This window comes from Hirundo rustica, chromosome 9 (genome assembly GCF_015227805.2).
Source record: "Hirundo rustica isolate bHirRus1 chromosome 9, bHirRus1.pri.v3, whole genome shotgun sequence".
Lineage (NCBI taxonomy): Eukaryota > Metazoa > Chordata > Aves > Passeriformes > Hirundinidae > Hirundo > Hirundo rustica.
This window is the reverse complement of record NC_053458.1, coordinates 17,044,558-17,063,894: the sequence shown is the minus strand read 5'-3', so window position 1 is coordinate 17,063,894 and position 19,337 is coordinate 17,044,558. Positions and strand designations below refer to the sequence as shown.

The window sequence follows — 19,337 nt, the reverse complement described above, 5'->3', positions numbered from 1 at the left end:
TCTGTTAACATTTGTAAAGAGTACATAGTACAGCAGCAGACAGGCCAGCAGATAATTGTGTGGTGGAAGCTAGCAGACCTGTTGTTCTCAGTTTTGTTTGGGTGTTTTGTTTTGGGTTAGGCTTTTTATTTGTTTGGGTTTTGTTTGTGGGGTTTTTTGTTTGTTTGGGATTTTTTTTTTTCTTTTTAAGACGTTTTGCAGGGAGGATTGTTAGAAATGTCAAAGCTGCACACACACTTGTGGCTAAGTGTATTGCAAGTTCTTGAATGTAGGTATTTTTGTACTTAGTGGAGAACTCTACCTTGATTCCTCAAAGCAGTACTCAGGTATGAATTTGAGGGTTAGGTATCGAGTTTGTAAGTCATGTGAGCACTACTTAAAAGAAGCAGTGACTAGGTCAACTCTGGGAGTTTGGTTGTGATTCTTAAGGGCTTCTTAGGAATAGGGGTGAAATGGAAACTGCTGTATATCAGGGAGTCATTAATTTGTTGAAAACTCTCAGATTGTTGGATTGAAAACCTCCTGGGTTGCTGTAAAAATTGCCTTGTGGTTGGGTTAGGAGGGTGAATTCTCAGCTTGCTTTGTGGAAACTTGAAGTGGTTGACAATTTCATGTCACAGTAAGCCTGCGGTGGACTCACCAGCGATTAAACCAAAGCCTTCTGTGGTTACATTTATAACAGCTTGGGTTTGATCCTGCTTGCAGTTAATGTCCTGTGTTCCATTTCAGCATAGCCATGGGAACCTTGCAGGAAAGGCCAAGGAAAACTCTCTCACTGGACAACCTGAACTAAAACAGTTGGAATTCGGAGGTTTGGGGGTGGTTTTTATATAAACCAATAAGAAAGTACAATAATTAAGTACAGACTTCTCTGAAAGGAGAACAGCAGGATTGGTACAATATAAACCAGCTAGCTTCCAGTTTTTCAGACTCCATAAATGGTGTTTCTTGCTTTTCTATAGTGAGTACACAAAGTTGAGTTTCAAATGATTCTGTGACTTATAAGAAACCTTTTGTCCCTGAATTTTTGGAGGTAATTTGTATAATTTTGTTGTGATAACAAAGCTGAATTTACAAGAAACAAGCTCAGTCAGTTTTCTTTAGCCAGAGGAGGTTGCAGGTTTGTAAGCATTTGCATTTTAGATTATCCTATCTGTGGACCAGTTCTTTTGCTTAGAACAGTTGTAATGCAAAACTGACTTTACAGCAATTATTGTGAAAATAATTGGGATATTTTTAGTACTTGCCAAAACTAGCAGAAACTGTGTTCCTCAACCACATCATAAATGGAGAGATGATTTAGTATTTCACATCACATCAGTGTGATAATTTAGGGCAGAATTTTTGACAGAATGGGTTTCTTTAGGATTTTGTATTTTATTTAGATACACGTGACAAAAAAAGTCAGTTCTTTGCTAACACCTCAAATCTTTTCTACTCTCTTCATCAAGAGATGTGACCAAAGTCAAACAGATTCTCCCTAGGCAGAAGTGCTATTTCCAGAGACTTTTCTACTGTGGTGCATAGTACCTGCATTCTGACAGAGGCTTGTCAAATTTAAGAGTAAAAAAAAAATAATTACTGAGTATTTATTGTAGGACTTCCAATACAGAATTGGGAAGGGATTTTTTGTTGAAGTCTGAAAATGTTAGCTAGTTGGTGAATCTCTGCAGTGCAGCTGACAGGAAAAAGCAGAATTTTTACATACTTTGAGATCAGCTTTAGCATTACTATAAAATTAAGCCTGTTATGATAACCTCTGAGTAGAATTAACAGTAGCTTCAGTGCAGAAACATTTTGATGGTAGCTGTGATGCTGAGGCTGGAGAAGGGAGCCGGGAGGACTGTAGAGGCACCTCTGGTTTCCTTGCAACACCTGTGCATTCCTCAAAACAGGAGGAATTCTTGCGCAGCTGTGAGCAGCTGACTTCCAGGCTGCTGGGCCTTCAGGGTGCATATCTTACTTTTCAGCAGGGAACTTGACCGAGGTCTGAATAGATTCCCCCTGTCCATAACTGTTATTTCTAAAAGTGCTTCTGCTTTCTGAGTTCATATCAATCTCTGCAGCCATCTGCAGCTGTTCCAGTTTCTGTGAGAAGCACCTGGCTAACACCTAGATTATATAATACAGGACTTGTTGCCCTTTAGGTCTGGGGGTATGTTCCATACAGTGGCTTTTGCAGGCTAATACAACTGCATAGGACAAGGCAGCCTGTCCTCTGCAATACAGCACTATAAACTGAGCACAGGGCAGCATTTTTTGAGGTACAGAACTGTAATTTGTTAATAAGCCTGAAGTGTTTGTCTCACTTTTGCTCACGCTAACAGAAAAACCTATACTGTACGGCAGACTGCAATTGATTGTACCAGAGACTGACAGCTATGCAAATCTCTGTGTCAACAGTGATTTGAGCCAGCAGGCTAGGCATGCTGAAGAAGAGAATTCCAGTAATCTGCTCCTGCCCTTATCTCTTGAGTAGAGCCGTTTAGTTTACAGCCTGTTAGAAATATGTGGCCAGTTATCTGCTAGATTTATTACTTGAGCAAGACTCCTTAGCAACAGGTTTTTCCTCACAGTGTGCCAACTACTGGGTTTAAAAACATAATTCTTCCAAACCAAGCTGTAGTGTCCCTTATTTTTTGACAAAATGTTCTTAAAACTTTGCTTGTTGTCAGAGATTCCAAGTTGCTATCTATGGAGGATGTGAAAAAGAAAAAAAGAGGAACTCTGTGGATAAAAATGGAAAATTGTTCAGGGCCTACTCTTGCATGTTTGTCCAGACTGTTTGGCTTTTGTTGTGACTTTTAACACATACAAAGTAATACACGTGTGCTTGATGTGCTTTGGGAGCAGCGTGACTGGGTCTTGAGGTATCTCTCTGCCTCAAAGCAAAGGTTTCCTTTCAGACACATTTGTTAGTCATGCTACTTAACTTCCTTTAAGTAAGAGCTTTGATGATTGATATACATTAAGAAATCTTGGTTTTGTCTTTCCAGAACCAAAAATGATAGCTGCAGGAAAATTTTCAAGTCTTCCCAGAAATGGCCCAGTGAACCACCAGTTCTCATTAGCTTCTTCCATGGACCTTCTGACCACAAAACCTTCACCGGCTGAGCATCGCTCAAACTCCTTCCAAGGCGTCTCTATCCATGGCACTCTCCCCAGGAAGAAGAAGGGGATAGTTTCCTCTAGGTCTTGTGATATGTTTAGCCACGTGGGAACATTGCCTTACACCAGAGCACGTCAGCAGCCACCTTTTGTACAGGATGTTATAGAAGAGTATCCTCCAGAAAATGGAAAGAGCAGCCAACTCCATGCCAGGTACATTGTAAAACCATAATTTACATATGTTAGTTGCATAGGGACTATTACGTGTTCCTCTAGGCCTCTAAAGGCCCAGTCATAGGTACAGCTCTTTACTGTAACTGACTTAGGTTTTCTCCCTAGTATTCAATTTAGGTCTTGATGGAAGACCTAAATAATTTTTTATGACTGTTTTTCCTCTGTGTATTTGAAAGGTATAATATTGTGTGTACTATTCCCATGAAGGAAATTTTTTTCAGTTACTGAATTGCTATGATATGATCCTTTGCACTGTTGTGCAATTTTAAACAAGAAGTCATGACTGTTCAAACTTGGTTTTGATTTGCATTCAATGCAATATTGATGGAGGTCTGAGGAAAAGGGGAGTGGTGTTCCACCTGCCTCAGATCTTGAGCCGTGTGTAAGCCTTATTGGCTGATAGAGTTAAAGGCTGAGAAAAGATATCCAAATTATAAGTTCTGGATTAGGATTTACAGGCTTGCCGCATCCATCACTACAATTTTTTGATTTTCAAGTCTTGTGAGTGGAGTTCTAATCAGGTAAGGTTGTGTGTGTAGAGTGGTTTTCTTATGCTTTTTGCTTGTGCTTTATGAGATCAAGCTTTCTTCTCACCTAAAAAGAAGGCTTTCTTCTCTATACCCCATTCATTTAAAAAGGAGAAAGGACCTAAGTGCTCCTCTGTCACTGATCTCTGAGATGTACCTGCTTACTTTAACTGACTTTCAAACATCATTTGCTTCTTTTATTTACATACTTTCAGAGAATACCAGCAGCCTGGGGTGTTGCCATGAAAAGAATATGGTGATACACACTGAACTTCCATTTTATAGCTTCTTTTTTAAGAGCAGTTACTAAACATGATTTTCTTGAGAGACCAAATTCTACCGATAACTTTTCTTATTAATATAACCTTGTCTAGTAAAGAGCACTTCGGTGCACAGCCAGTAAGAGTACAGACAGAATGCTTGAGAAGAAAATGTCAGGAAGGTCTGCCTGGTCAGAATTAAAACATAATGCTTTTGAATGAATAAAGAGATTCAAAGGATGTTGTTAGTGCAGGCTGTGAATAGAATTTGCGTCTATTGAGTCATAGTACCAAATGCTGTTCCTGCTTGATCTTTCGATTACTTCACTAAAACAGGCTCTGAATGCTATAATAACAACTTCTAACAATTGGTTTCTTTAATTTTTACAATGAATCATTATATGTTCCTCTCCGTGACCTGACTGCACCGTTGTGTTAGGGCAGAAGACAATACCAACTTGGCAGTCAGCAAATACATCACTTCTTGAATCTTCTTGCAATGACACTGAACTTTTCAATAGTTTACTTTAAAGGAAAATTGAGAGAGAAAGAACTGCTTCCTGTGGTAAGCAGTTTGCCTTATGTGCTAAGGTATGCATTCTAATGCTTACACTCACATTGAAATTATCTTGGCCTAGTAGTATAGGGGAGTCCATGTTTCCTTACTAGTGTGTGGGGGTTTTTTTAAAGCCCTTTTACTTCAGTGTAGGAGTTTGTGAAACAGTGTAACATTACAGGAATCTTCTTCATTCAGGAGTGTATCAGTCTTTCATTGCTATAATGCTGTTTACAAAAACTGAACATGTGAGTACACATTTTAATGAAACATTTTCATGATGCACTGTTCAAACCAACTGCTGTGTTTGATGCCAGTGGGCCAGAACTAAGTCATTAGAATTGCAATGTTCACATGCACATGGATATGAGTATTTTGATCTGTGGCTCAGTTGTGTCATTGTTTGATTAATTCTAACTTAAAAAAACATAGCTATGATAATATTTTTATAATTCAAATGAGTAACACTCTCTTTAATATATAAATACACGTCACATGAATAGGAAAACATTAACAAACTCTGTCATTCCCTAATGGAATTCTTCTGATTCTGAAATTTTTCTGATAACTTGAAGAAATTATATTGTCAGTTCTCAATGCAATAAGAATGTCTTCTCTTCTTGATTTGTGAATGTACATCTCTGCTAGTTAATTAGTTCAAGGGGAAAAAAGGTTTCCTTCTTGAGAAAGCTGACATCTGAGTTTTAGAGTCTCTTGGAAATAATTAAATGGCCAGAGTCAGAATCAGCTGAGCTCTTGGAAGGCAGTTTTATTAGCTAAAAAAGAATTCACTCTTAAAAGTGAAGAACTTCAGTTTTAAAAGAGAATTCTCATTTTAGCATGTAAAACTAAAGCTGCTTGTGTGTAATGTTCTTTATTATCTGACATTGATGATTAAACCTAAATAAAGCTTAATTGTAATTTCCATTTGACATGGTCCATGGGTTATCTTTATTTAGCTCTGGTTTGTATTATGATACCTTTATTTAAAGGAAATTGTTTGACTTCCCATCTGTTGTTAGAACCAGTAGCTTTTTCTTTTTGTGTATGTGGCTGCCATCAGTAAACCCAGAAGTTGCACTGCACTTGGATGATTATGGCCCTTCACGAGTGACATTGCAGTTGAGCAGACTTGTGGCATTTTCATGCTTTTTCATTAATGCAGCCAAATGTCCCTCAAATAAACAGGACCTAAAAGCAATGCAGAATTATCACTATCACAGTAAGTTTGAGTGAGGTGATGAGGACAGCTGTCAAAAGTGTGTTTTGACAATCTGTACCATTTTGTTGGATGGCACCAGTACCAGGTAGTACTTGGGTTAGCACAGTAGTTAATCTCTGTGGGTCTGGTACCGCTTCTGATATAAACATACTGGAATGTTATCTCTTTGTAGAGATGCAAGGAATTTCTTCTGAGATGTTAAGAACATGGAGTAGAACAGAGACTTTTGCAAATGTCCCAAAGCAAAACTAGATTCCAGTATTGATACCGTGCTCTCTGTTTCGTGAGGCAGTGTGGTTGCGAGAGAGAGCAGAACAAGTGATTGCTTCTTGGACTGTCAGTCAGCTGGCAGCTGTAGTATTTTCTGTTCCTAAACTCATCACTGCCACATTCACCACTAAATGATGTCCTCAAATGCCATATCTGTGTTTTTTGAACACTTTCAGGGATGGTAACTCCACCACTTCTCTGGGCAGTCTCTTACAATGCTTTACTACCCTTTTGGTGGGAAAAAAAATCCTAATAAATGTATTCCTAGTAATCGAAAGCTCCCTTGGTGCAGCTTGAGGCCATCTCCTCTCATCCTTTCATGCTGACAGTTGTTGCTTTATTAGTAAGCCAAACCACACACAAGAGAAAGAAAAAGAGAGAGGAGCATGAGGCATATTCTGAAGATTTTTTTCTCCAGTAGAGGTTTGAGTTGAAGTTAGTACTGTTGCAAGATACAAGAACCACAGAATACTGTGAGAAAGAGATGTATCTCCGATACCCCACTGCCAAACAGTGCTTACACAGTTGTTTTGTAAGAAGTCATGCAGGTTGTGTGATGGTTTCAGCGTTGTGTTGTCAGTGTGTCAGGCTAATGAAGATGTGATCGTCGCAATCAGTTAAAAAACAGTGAAGGAGAGAAAAGATACTCCTTTCTCAGTACTGGTAATTCCTCTATTGCCTACAAATAGTCTGCATTGCTGTTGAAATAAACAGGATTTGTGACAAAATTCAATGAAATTCAGTTTAATAACAGCTCCACTGTGAAACTGTAAATTGTAGTGATCAGAAATAGGATCTGGATTTGCACAAAATTGATGTTGTTGGTGGGCATGATGTTTTGAAAGAATTTAATGTCAATTTTAGGATGGACAGTCTAGCACAGCAACAAAATCAAAGCTAGACACAATTTCTCAGAAAAAAAGTTTGCTAAATTCTTGTGCGGTTTGTAGAGTTACATGTTGTTTTTTTAAGCCCTTAGTGTTTCAAAAGCCTTAGTGTCCACTTCAGACTTTTTAGAAAAGATACTTAACTGCTAAAAGTACACGTATGAGAAATTCAGTATTTGAAAGAAAGAAAAATGAGTTAATTTTGCCTTTGCCCAGTATGTGTAGTATAGGACTCTGTAGAATAGAGCTTTGGATATTTTGGGAGAAACAGTGTGGTCACACATTTGCATTTAATCACTATCTTCCTTCTGCTGAGCCTTACCCCTAGGAAGTGTTGAAGCACACCATCTGCCAGAAATGATCACTCTAACTTTTCATGCTAAGTAAAGCCTTAAAACAAAGTTGACATTAATTTACACTGGCTGTTCACATTATACAGGACGTTTGTGAGTATGTGCTGATTTAATTTCTGTTTACTAGCTCTCTTTGCAGTAACCATTTCATTTGCTTGGACTTGTAAAGACAATTTTTTTGTTCAAATTCCATTCTTTGTCTTTACATTTAAAAAATGGAGTCATGGATAAACAGTAGGGTTGTATTGTTCAAACTGGCTTGGAATCAAAATACTTTGTGCATTGCTCTAAATGTATAATGCCCTGGGTGATTTATCACTATTCATGAGAGGTTCTGACCTACCAGCAGGTCAGAATTCAATTTCTTTTCTCCTGTTTTTGAAGCTTTAGTTTTAAATGTGTATGAATTTGAAGTGTAGAGTTTTAACTACAGAATTATAATTTTATTATTTTCTTCTTTATTTTTGTTTTAATTTTCTGTTCTCAAGCCCAGTAAATACCTGGCTATGCTGTAAGTCCTGAAAGTGATTATATTTTTACAACACTACTGAAAAACAATTTTTGTAGGTAGGCAAGGCATAGCAGCTTTTTTTTTTTTTTTTTTTTAACACAAGATCTCAAGTGTGAACTGTCCATGCTCAGTGGTTTTTTGACGTGGTTTCAAGCATGTTAAAAAAGAGGAATTTGATCTGGTAGATGCTGGGAGCCATGGAAGAAAAGATTTTTATTAGCTTGATTCTTTAACTAAGGAAATGGGCAGACCAGTAGCTCTTAACGTCTCCCAGTGCTCATTGAACCTTATTGCAAAAGATCAAAATGTGATAAATACCCTGTAAATGAAAGTGTATTTTATAGACTAGCCCTAATTACTACACACGAGTGCAAAGAATACACTTATTTTCTGTAGTTGTGAAAGCATGGTGAGTGTGTGTGGCTGCATATTTAGGTAGACTTCAGTCTCTTATTTTGAGTACTGGTCAGCACACCTTTTTTCCTCTTGTTTTTCTACGTCAGCCATTTCAGATGAAGTGCACTCATCTAGCAATGGACTTTGTACTGCTGTAGCAGAGAGTAGAGTAGATTAGTTTATCTGGTTGTTTAGGATGTTCTGTTCTCTTCTGAATTTCTGATCTTCAAGGCTCTGCTTGTTTGGCTGGATGATCCTCACATACTTGTCTCATGTAACTGTCCAGGAAAAAATAAAAATATGTTCAATTTTAACCTTGACTAATACCACTGTCGTGAACAGGGTAACTTCATCAGCGTGAAGCTAAGCAGGCTCACTGTTCTCTACAGTGCTTGCCCTTGTCCCTGGAGGGCAGAACATTTGGAAGTTGTTAGTGTTAGTCTTGAAGTATAAAGCTATTAATGACTGAATTTTGGGTTCCCAAAACTTTTCCTGTTCTCTTAGTGGTATTAACACAATAGATCAGGCCTGCTGAAGTCCTTGAATTGACAGTTGAATTATGAAGGAAAAGAGTTGGCAAGGCTGTGCTTGGTGAGGAGAAAACTATTCAGGGATTTGCTTTATCCATGTCAGAATTTGCAGCCTGTTTTGCTTCTCCAGATGCTGCAAATTCTGCTTTTCTTTGGATTTGAAGAATGGGGGTGGATCAGGTATTTAGACAGCATTTATTTTTTTATAACTAGTGATTTTGAAAATATGATTATTGGATAATTTCAATTTGAATGAGTGCTATCCTTTTATACGCTTTTATGATTAAGTGCACTTTGAAAATTAAAAGTAATTTTTATCAAGATTTTAATATATCAAGAAAAATAAGTATTTTATATGTTTCCAGTGGGGAGTAAAGTGAGTAATACTTTTATTTTTGGTTTATAAAATGCAGCGTAGTTCTTCAAGCGTGAAAATACTTGCAAGATTACCAGGAAGGAGACCAATACCTTGGTTCCCTTTTAAATTTTAGGATATGGTGGGGAGGAATTTTTAAAAATGCACAAAATTTTGTAAGTAAAAATAGTTACGGTTTTGGTGTAATCCCTGAAACTGCCTCTTAGTGTGAGTTCTGTTTTTTTAAAAATCCTGAACCAAACTGTTTGCGTGTTGTTGTGTTTCCTTAATAAAAGTAACACAACTGTGTTGAATTTGGGGCTACTGAATATCTCCTTGACTTCTTCCATGCACAGGTTTTTCAAATGGAAGGATTCCTTAGATGTTGCCAATACTTCATGCTTTTTGCCACAGATTTTCCCATTCTTCCTCTTGATGTGTCCTCTTCACATGTGTACCTGCAGATCTCTGCTTCTCAGAGGTGGAGCAGAGCTACCCACTAAAGCTGGTAGATGTTTGTGGTAGGAGTGCTGTGTTGGATAAGCAGAGAATAGCTAATGTTATCTGCTTACATTCAGTATCAAATCCTCTTATCCTTTAACTCTAGGAGTTCTTTCTCTTTGGCTTGTCTACCTTTTCTTTTTAGTCCCTCTGTCCATTGTTGGGTTCAGATTCTTCTGTTGCAAAGTTCTGCTTCACCCCTTTATTCCCATTCGATGCCTCACATCCTCTTTCTTTGCTTGGTGGATGTAGACCTGCAGAACCAATGCTTCACTTCTTGATTTTTATGGGGATTTTGGAAATCTGTCTACATGAAATCTTTAGAGAGGGAAATGAGGAAAACAGGGTGAAATGCCTCAAAAAGAGCGACCATCTCTCCAGTATTAGAGATTAATAAGCCACAGTCCTTCAGCTTCTGAGCAGAGGAGCTGAAGTTCCTTATGGGATGAACACGGTTGTATCCTCATATGAAATTAATTGTGGGATCATGACCTTATTGTTAATGAGCAACTTGCCAGGTAAACTTGAGCCCACATCCCTCAAATCCTCTATCAAAATCAGTGTTATTTTTGAAAAACTTCCTGAAAGCTTCTATTTTTTCTGTTTCTTTTTTGAGCAGAGGACACAATATGTAGTGGAAAGTTTCTTGAATTACTCTTTCCATCGCACCCAAAGTTCCTTCCCTGGCTCTACTGTTTTCTGGTCTCTTTTGTAAGTGTTATGGAGTGCCCTATTCAGTTGTACCTAGTGCTATATTGCTTCCTTATCCTGCCTCCCATTCATATGTGAGCATTTGTTTTCCTTTCTGTCCCTTTTATGCTCTAAATACTAGTTAAATGTTAGATAGGTGAGTATATTCCTAATGCTTACTTACCATATCCAGTGCAGAGAGGGATCTGATGTGACGAGCTTTTTAAAGTGGCCTAAGGGAATAAACAGGATAATTCCTCCTCCCACTATCATCTTCTTCAGTGCTAAAGCCAAATGTTAGCAATCCTATGCTTCAATCCAAATACACATTCCTGAAAGACATATTAGCCAGGTGAAAACCCATACTTTGTGAATAAAGTGTACCTAGAATTAGATGCATTTCAGATTAATTAATGGAGATTGTGATTCTGCTGAACATTTGTCAGTGATTTTTTTGGAATATGTGTATTCATTTTGTAAGGTCATATTGATTTTGAATATTTAAAATTTTGTGCCACTGAATTCAGGATAGCTGCACAGCAACTAAAACACTCACTGTAAAGAGTTGCCAGCTGAAGATACAAGTCAACAGGCAACAGTCCATATATAAACAAGTTCATAGTAACAGTGTCTCTTTTGAATAAGCATTAGTCTTGCTGCCCAGCCCTTGCTTTCATAGCATAGGTCTTGGGATAAAAGATTTAAGAAGGGCTTTGAAGGACAGAGTTTGGCTGTGGTAGGCCTAAATTTTAAGGAAAAGAGAGGAAAAAGAATGGAGGTGCCTAGTCTGAGCTTTTGAGCAGGTTCTAGAGACTGGTACTGTGTGTGGTGCAGAAACAGAAATTCTTCTGAAAAAGGTAGAAAAAATGGTGTAGGTTTTTCTGCTGCAATAGGTAAACTGGAGCAAGTTGGAGGGATGCAGATTGAAGCGGTAAAAGTAAATTGCTGAAACATTATCTCTGCTGGAGCATTCTGAACAAACAGGAGTAAGTTGAGATTTTATTTAATTCAAGGAAAAGTACATTGCATTTCTTCTTGAATTTTAATTACTGGAGTCCCTGCTGTTCTTGTGTGGACTGCAGGTCATCACACAGTTAGTCACAGCAGTTTGCACTTCTTTCCACTGGCATTTGAGTGAGTCATGTCCATGGTGCTGTGCAGCTGTAGGCAGAAGGGTGGAATGCCCTTAGGAATGTAGCAGAAGTGCATGTGTGGAGCAGAAGCTGCTGGAGGATAAAATCAGTGGATCTTTTACTCTGGTTTGCAGTACACATAAAACCAATCCGTGCAACATATACTGAAACTTGTCATGTCTAGCGTGCTCCAACTTGCAGCTTCATACTTAAGTAGTGTGTATTTCAAAAATCTACAGAGATGGAGAGATTTCAAAGACACAAACTGAGGAAGGCATGTGATCCCATCTGGTCATTTTACAGCAGTTCTGTCTGTGTTAGCAGCCATGCAACAGCTTGGTACATTTTCAGGGTCTCAGGCTCCCTTTGAGCCTCTATTGTCTTTACCCAAATTTGGCATTGGTGCCATTGGTGTTGGAACTATTCAGATAGTTCTCATGATTTCTCTTCCAGCGGGGTCAAAAGGAGATGATTTTGAAAATGTCTCAAGGAAAAGTCACTTTAAAATAAATAGACAACTATATTTTCATACATCAAGCACTGGCAGTGTGTCCTAATGTTTTTCCCACTGGTACAGTTATAAAAGTGTGAAGTAGCACAAAGCTGACTCAGGGCTGCTCAGCAGTTTCCACCACTGTAAGAATATTTATATGGGAGTTGAGTGATAGGGAGGATTTGGGCAGTTTGATGATACAGTTGTGTCTGCACTTAAATTTTGTTAAAGTTATTATAGCTAATTTATAATTGTAGCTGATTGTTCTGTGAGGATGCCAAGGGCCTGGAAAACACAGGTGCTTCATATGGCATAGTACATAAAGGTCTGCAGGATTTTTTATAGCAGCAATGATGAGAGGAGGTAATGTACAGTGTTAGAAAGGTGGAGGTTTTCATAGACTTAAACAGGTAAAGATTACAGCATATCTGCTTAAAGATTTTTTTATTGAAGCAGTCCTATAGAGAGCTACTGGACATACCTCAGAGTCTGAAAAACCAATGATGCCTGAGTTACTGAGATTCTGGCTATTCTCCAGCACCCACTTAACTGAAAAATGGATGTTGGGATTGAATGCCAGGATTCAGCTTTTCAATTCCATCATTAATTGTAAGTAAGAATTTTAGAAGAGTGAGTAGTTACCAGGAGGTTAAAGTGTTCTTTACCCAGTTGTCATTTTTTGGTTGCTCATGGTCTTCAAACCCATGTAGGATTTTAAATTGGCATTATGACAGTATTTAGTTTGTCATACCAGAAGTATGATTCAAGTTGTTTATAGTGATTTTTTTTTCCTTCATTTTAGCCAGTGATTGTTCATGGTGACAACTTTGGAAGGGTTTGGGGTTTTTTTGTTTTTTTTTTTTGTTTGTTTTTTTTTATCTTTTAATTCTTCCCACATATTTGACTGTTGTTTAGAGGTGTTGGGAAGTAGAGAAATACCATCCAATAACAGCTGAATTTCATCCCCTTTTCTCATCTCAATCGGCTCTAGTTATATTTTGAAGGGGACCTCATGCAGTGATAATTCCTATTTTCTGAGAAATTCTTGTTGCTCATAGTGGTCAAATGTATCACGACTTGCTCATAGATAGTCAAGTCCAGCCAGTATGACACCAAACTCTTCGTTGTTGCAACAAATGTTGCTATGGGGAGAAGAAGAGGGAAGCAAAAGAGCAACTTCACTTTTTTTGTTTCCTTGCCTTCATCTTTTTCTGGGGTTGCTGAAGCTCCACACTTGTTTGCAAGCTCTGTGTATTTTCTTGGCCGTATCAGCAAGAAACACATACATGAAAGAAAAGCACGTAAGAGTCTTGATAAGAATCTTGAAACTGGAGTGAAAAGAAATTGAGATCATTTCGAAGGACAACCAGGGGGAGATTAAAGAGTTGTATGTCTCCAAGATCAGCCAGCATTGAAAAAGGGGTTGTCAGGTGTCAGTCTCTAGAGAGAATGTGTTTCTGGCTAGGAAAGCCTCAGAATCATGAGGAATAAGATTGTGATGCTTTCTTTTAGTGGTCAGGTATTACGGAAGGAGTGTTTATGTTTACACAGACCTTGTGCATGTGGAGGAGGCAGCTGAGGATTTACACTACTCAGGAGAATGGCTTCATTACATGAAGCAAGTCAGGTGGTTTTTTTCTTCTTTTTTTTTCCTATGAGTAAAAACGTGCTGGAAAGGGATTTTGTCACAAAATGAAGTGGCAGCAATAGCAATACCTAAAATTGATGTGGAAGTCTGCTTGCATCCCTTCTTCAATTCCTTTCTGTGACAGAATGGGTACGAAAAGAGCATGAGGCCAATACTGTGTGTCCTACCGCATCCTTATCCTCAGCTTGAGGTCTTCTGAAAACTTCTCTATTCCAGGGACATCATTCCGTATTAAAATATGCTTTTTATCTGAGTGGAAGTAGGTGATTTTATCTGATTATTAGGAAACCAAAAAGCATAATAAAATTCAATCTGTGAGCCCACAGTTTACACAGGACTGGTTGACTTATGTGCAGACTCTAATACATAACTGTTGTAGGTAAGCAGATGCAAATGAATACAGCTGTAAAGTCAAGCTTTTTATGAAGACAAATATTAGCATTATTTGAAAGCCAATAAAAACTGATGAAAGATAAGAATTTAGTATTATTGAAACAAATCTACAGTTAAATCTATTCTGAGAGATGGCAGAACATGCTACTATCTTTCGTATGACCTGTTAGTCATCTGAAAGTATTAATTTTTTTCTATAGATCTTCTAATATGGCAGGGATGTGGGTTCATCATTTTTTATTAAGATTCTTTGAGAGGGGAAAATGGAAAGGAAAAAACCTACCTTATATTTTTCTTCATGACAACATAGATTTCCTTCACTGGGAGCACATGGCATAAAGAAACATCATCATTGCTAACAGAGAGCTGAGATTCAGGAGTTAGTTTTATTTGGTTGCCTTCTAGTTATTTGGGCTAACTGCTTAATCTGGTTTTCTGCATGTAACGTGATAGTATTGTGGTGGAATCAAATGATAGGAAAAGGTAGTAGTTAATCTTTATTATTAGTTACTGCATATCAATGAAAGTTACTGTTCCTTGAAAATAACTTGAAAAATTTGCACAAAGATGTAGGCTTAGATAACAAGGGAAGAAGGGTAGAGAGAGGAGTAGATCAGCTTGGAGACAGGTATCTGAGATGAATAGACATCTTTCTGTACAACTACATAAACATAACAACATAAACATCTTTCTGTACAACTCAGGGTGAATTGCAGGGTTTTGTACATTTTGTTGTGGGTCAGCTTACCAGGTAAAATACTACACTACTTGTGAAGATACTTGTTACACCATCCATTTTCCAAAGCCAAACATTTTCAAAGCACTTTTGTCATGTGGATGCTGAAAGGAACACAGCTCACTTCTTCCTCTGCTGTCTTCTGGATATCCTGCTCTGTATACCCGTAAATAAGCTGTTTTGTATTAAACCTTTTCTACCTCTTTCATTTTGTTTTGGCTTGATCTGTCCTAAAGATCATTTGTTTTGTAGCAGAAGGTAAGAACAGTGGAGTCTGTTGGACGGCTGGTCTGCAGGAGTGCAGGTTGTGAGTGCAGACCATAGTAAGACAGGCTTACTGCCAGAACAAGTGGGATTGTTCTTTCAGAAAGTGTTGCACATGCCGTGCTGGTAGACCCTTTGTCCTGAAAGATTCCACAGGCGAGTGAAGAACTAAACTACAAAGTTTTTCAGGAGCATTCGGTACCGGAACAACTTCCCACAGATCATTTGAATGTGAGAAGAATTCAGGCATGCTTAATGACTTTACTGAACTGATTAAAAATGGGAATTTTTTTCCCCAGTCAAATTGCAAAGTGTTGAGAAGGAAAACAACTCTTCTGCTTAGAAGCTTTCTTTTCTTTTTCCTCTGTGCTTCACCCCTGTGTTCTCTGTTATGCTTGTACATGCTTTATGCTCGTACAGTTATCAAGCTGACCCTTCTTTGTCTATTGCATAGGGAAAAGCTTCAAATGGTCCAAATTCTATTTCCATTGAGTTTTCCAGCTTTTTATTCTTTTAAACATCAAATGTAATTTGACCTTTGATAAATACTGAGATAATGTGAAACAGCAACACGTTATACAGCCTGAACAGTTGAGCACCATCATTTTATGGGGAAAGCTCAGTATTCTGATATTCTGGATTAAAAGGTGTTGTGGAACCAGACTAAAAATTGAGTGTAAAATAATAACATTGTTTCAGATGATATGCAGTTACATTCAAAACAACACAGGGAATTCAGAGATTTAGACTGTTTTTTGGATTGATTAATCCCAGTGTAACCCAAATTCTACATTTCTGAAGCTGCTAGTTTCTGAAGCTGCTAGGTTTCTAGTGTTACATCTTTGCAACAGCTTCCACCAAAAAGGATCCTGTTTCTAAATTTATGGAGATCTGTTGTCCATGTGGCAAACTTGATTTCTGTAACGAGTGCCTGATCCCTCTCTAGGTTTGCACAGTTTTCATTGTGCCTGTTACATGTTTGTAGTTAAGGGCAGTACCATGTGTGTCATCCCTGTTCTGTAGGTTCTGTAGAAAACACTCAGTCATGTACTGCAAACTCTGTTAAACTGCTAGTTCTCAAATAAAAACAAATATACAAAATACTTTGAAATAGAAATAAAAATAAACATATTTTCTGGAAAGAGTTGTAACAGTGCAAGGCTCTTCAGTCAGACTTCTGTGCCCTTTGCCATCTGTCTGTATAGAAAATCTATGATGAGATTTTTATTTTTAGATTAGGGCAATGACTTGATTATCTGGCATTCAAATAATTGTGATACTGAAATTAGGATTATTTTGAGAACTTTTGCTTTGTATTTGTAGGAAGTTAATGTAGTATATTCTATTTCATGTAAGCAGTGTCCTCACAGTGCTATCAGAGGCAGTAGCTTAAATGGAAAAACATAAAAGCAAAGAAATAAATTCAAAAACCAATGGGAGAGCTTTTTTTTACATTTATTTCAAATATTTTAGGTGGCAAGTATTTCAGCTATCTATTGAAATTTCAAGGGTTTTTTTTTTTTTGCTTAAAATGGTATAGTTAATTTTATTTCTCAAGTTAAGTAGTATTGGATCCACTACTTGTCCTTCTAGAAGAAATCAGTGACTTATATATTTGTTAAAAATTAGATAGCATAGGCTATCAAGCTTTAACACACAACTTTTACCAAGGATTTTAATATGACCTAGTAGCATACTGCTCATATAAATGCATCTCTTCAGTATGAGGTTATATTTGGACTTACCATTTTTTTGTTTGTTTTTCTGTCTGTCCTTCTCTCCTGATACTGTATTCTTACAGAGATCAGAATATCCTGGATCCTACGTTGGAATATGTTAAGGTAAGATACTGTTTCTTGCCCTTAAAATATTTTCTTTGGTCTATACCCAGCACTGACAAAGCATTTTCAGTCATTTGTAGGCAAATAGTGCAGCTTTCTATCTTTTGGTACAGAGAAACTAAATATACATATGTCAGACTGTTTTCTTGAAGCTCCAGTGAAATACTTGTACTTTGGGTGTAGGTTGCATTTTTATATGGGGCTTTTTACAGTTACATAGTGACTGCCTAAATTCTTGCTTTGGTTAGCAAATTAAAAGAAGCTGTATTTTTGGCTTATGGATTTCTGGAGAAGTAAAGAAACACATCTGAAAATATAATAAAAATGTCAAATTTAGGTTTGCAGTTCTAGAACTATGCTTACTAAAGTTACAGGTAAAAATTCACTTCCAGTCCAAAAAGTGGATGGAAAAGTGGCTGCCACAGGAGACTCTCAGAACAGTTGCGGGATTTCTGCTCTGAACGGGTGGTTCAGTGTTGCAAGGTCCCTGGCCTCAATCCCAGCCTGAAGTTGGGATATGGTAGGGAAGAGAAGGTCAAGAGCACTGTGGAAGAGGGGATGCCAGAGGCAACAAGGTGGTGGGCATGTTAATTGCTGTAATTAATTTACTGTGAATCTTGCACTGTACCGAGTTTGCTGTTACAGTTTTAATAATGTTGACTAAGTAGAAGGCAGAGGTATCATGTGCCAATTCATCAATATGTGTGCCTTGTCTTGTTGCAGCAAGTTTTGTATTATAAATGTGGTTTCTGGTCTTCTCAACTTTTCTAGTAGAAGCTTGTCTTGGACTCCTGTCAATAGCAGTGGTGCTCAGCTGAGTTGTTAAAGCTTTGATTTTGAGAAGGAAAGCCTGGGGAAAGGAGACTTAATGGGGAAGAATACAAGGGTTACCAATCCCTTCTCTTCCCCTTCCTTTTACAGTTTTTCCTGTCTATATCCCTACCTTTAGGAGTTTAGATCCTAGTTCAGTGGTTTTATAACAGGAATTCTAGACAAGAATTCCAACTTCGAAAAATATGCAGAAATTGCTTTCTAATAAATATAACACCCCAAAACATTTTTGTCTGTAAAAGTGTAGGTTACTATTCATTTCAGAAATGGATTCTTACACAGAAATCAGTCAATTATAAAAAAGGAGGTGTCTCATCAGTAATTTGTTTATCAGTTAACTCTAACCGTAAAAGTTGTGGGTGGATTCATACCAACAGGATCTTGGACTCCCTTTTGTTGGCTTCAGTTTTAGCAAGTATGTGTTCACTGTCTTCTGTAACTAACCATATGGTAACTATTATATTAATGTTGATTAATTTTCCAGATCCTCAAATTCATTATGGTGGCAGGTATAAACTGCTGAACAGTAACCACCTCAAACTGAAAAAATAGATTTCTGCAGCATGTCTATACCACCACTGTCATTTGCACAAGCCTCTTTAGTATATAATCTGTACGTATGTAGTTTGAGCTTGCAGGTAGGCTTTGACAGACATTGCTTAAGTGGTAAAAAAAAAATATAATCTTAAAATGAAAAAGAGATAGTAAGAGAAGAGGGAGAAAACAAGAGCACTTTTGGGAATCATATTTTGCTGACTCAGAATATGAAAGTTCTGAGTAGCACATATATATTTCTAGTGTACAGGAAAGTACAGTTAGTATTGTCTCAGCAGAGAAGTGTTGATTTACTGACTGAAAGCATATGAGCTTGAGTATGAAACATATGTATCAATCATACATAAACTCACACTGAAACTAATTGTACACTGTAATTGTAGTCTTGATACTGATTCTTGTTTCTCTCATGTTGCTATTCAGGCTGGAAACAGAAGAGAGACATTAGGTTAATTTGCCTAGAAGGAATTGCATTATCTTGAGAGTAATACATGGCACAAATTTCAGTTGTGTTGGGGTAGTTTGGCTGCTGGCAATTCTACCCAAGAGTTACAGTCCCAGGCAAACTGTACTGTGTCAGGGTCCTGAGGGCATTGTTCTGGCCACTCTCACCTGGACCTCCACCCACACCCACGGAGCGAGGGCTGCGTCAGGCTGGGCCTTCAGGCCGTGCCTCAGTTGTTCAGAGGATGTTTCTGCCCCTAGTCCTGTTTCCAAGCGCTGTGTGGGAAGCCCAGGACAGGCTTTATGCCGGGCCTGTTACCTCTCTTGTCCCAGGCTCTCTGGAATGTGATAGGACCTGCTGGTGTCATCATCCTGCTCACTGTGGTTGGGTCTGGGTGCTGTGGGACTGTGCCTTGTTGTGAGCACGTTGCCCGCCCCGCGCTCTCGGGTCGCTGTCCCACGCGGAGCAGCCCCGGGACTGTCGCTCCCTGACACACCAATTGGAGGTGGCTATTTGGGTAGATTCAAGTAGGTGATGTTCTCATAACTGGTCCACTTTGTCAGATTGCACAGTCAGAACTACTCTCCTTCAGGACAAA

General features: G+C 38.1%; 1 protein-coding gene across 7 annotated transcripts in view; it reads left to right on the top strand.

The window, feature by feature from the left end:
• BCAR3 (BCAR3 adaptor protein, NSP family member) overlaps nt 1–19,337 on the top strand; it is an 85,384-nt gene that overhangs the window by 33,735 nt on the left and 32,312 nt on the right. For all 7 annotated transcript variants that reach the window (XM_040072822.2, XM_040072821.2, XM_040072820.2 and 4 more), the window contains 2 exons: nt 2,997–3,321; nt 16,869–16,908. In XM_040072822.2, the coding sequence (XP_039928756.1) occupies nt 2,997–3,321; nt 16,869–16,908 (365 nt within the window). The remainder of the gene's footprint in view (nt 1–2,996; nt 3,322–16,868; nt 16,909–19,337) is intronic.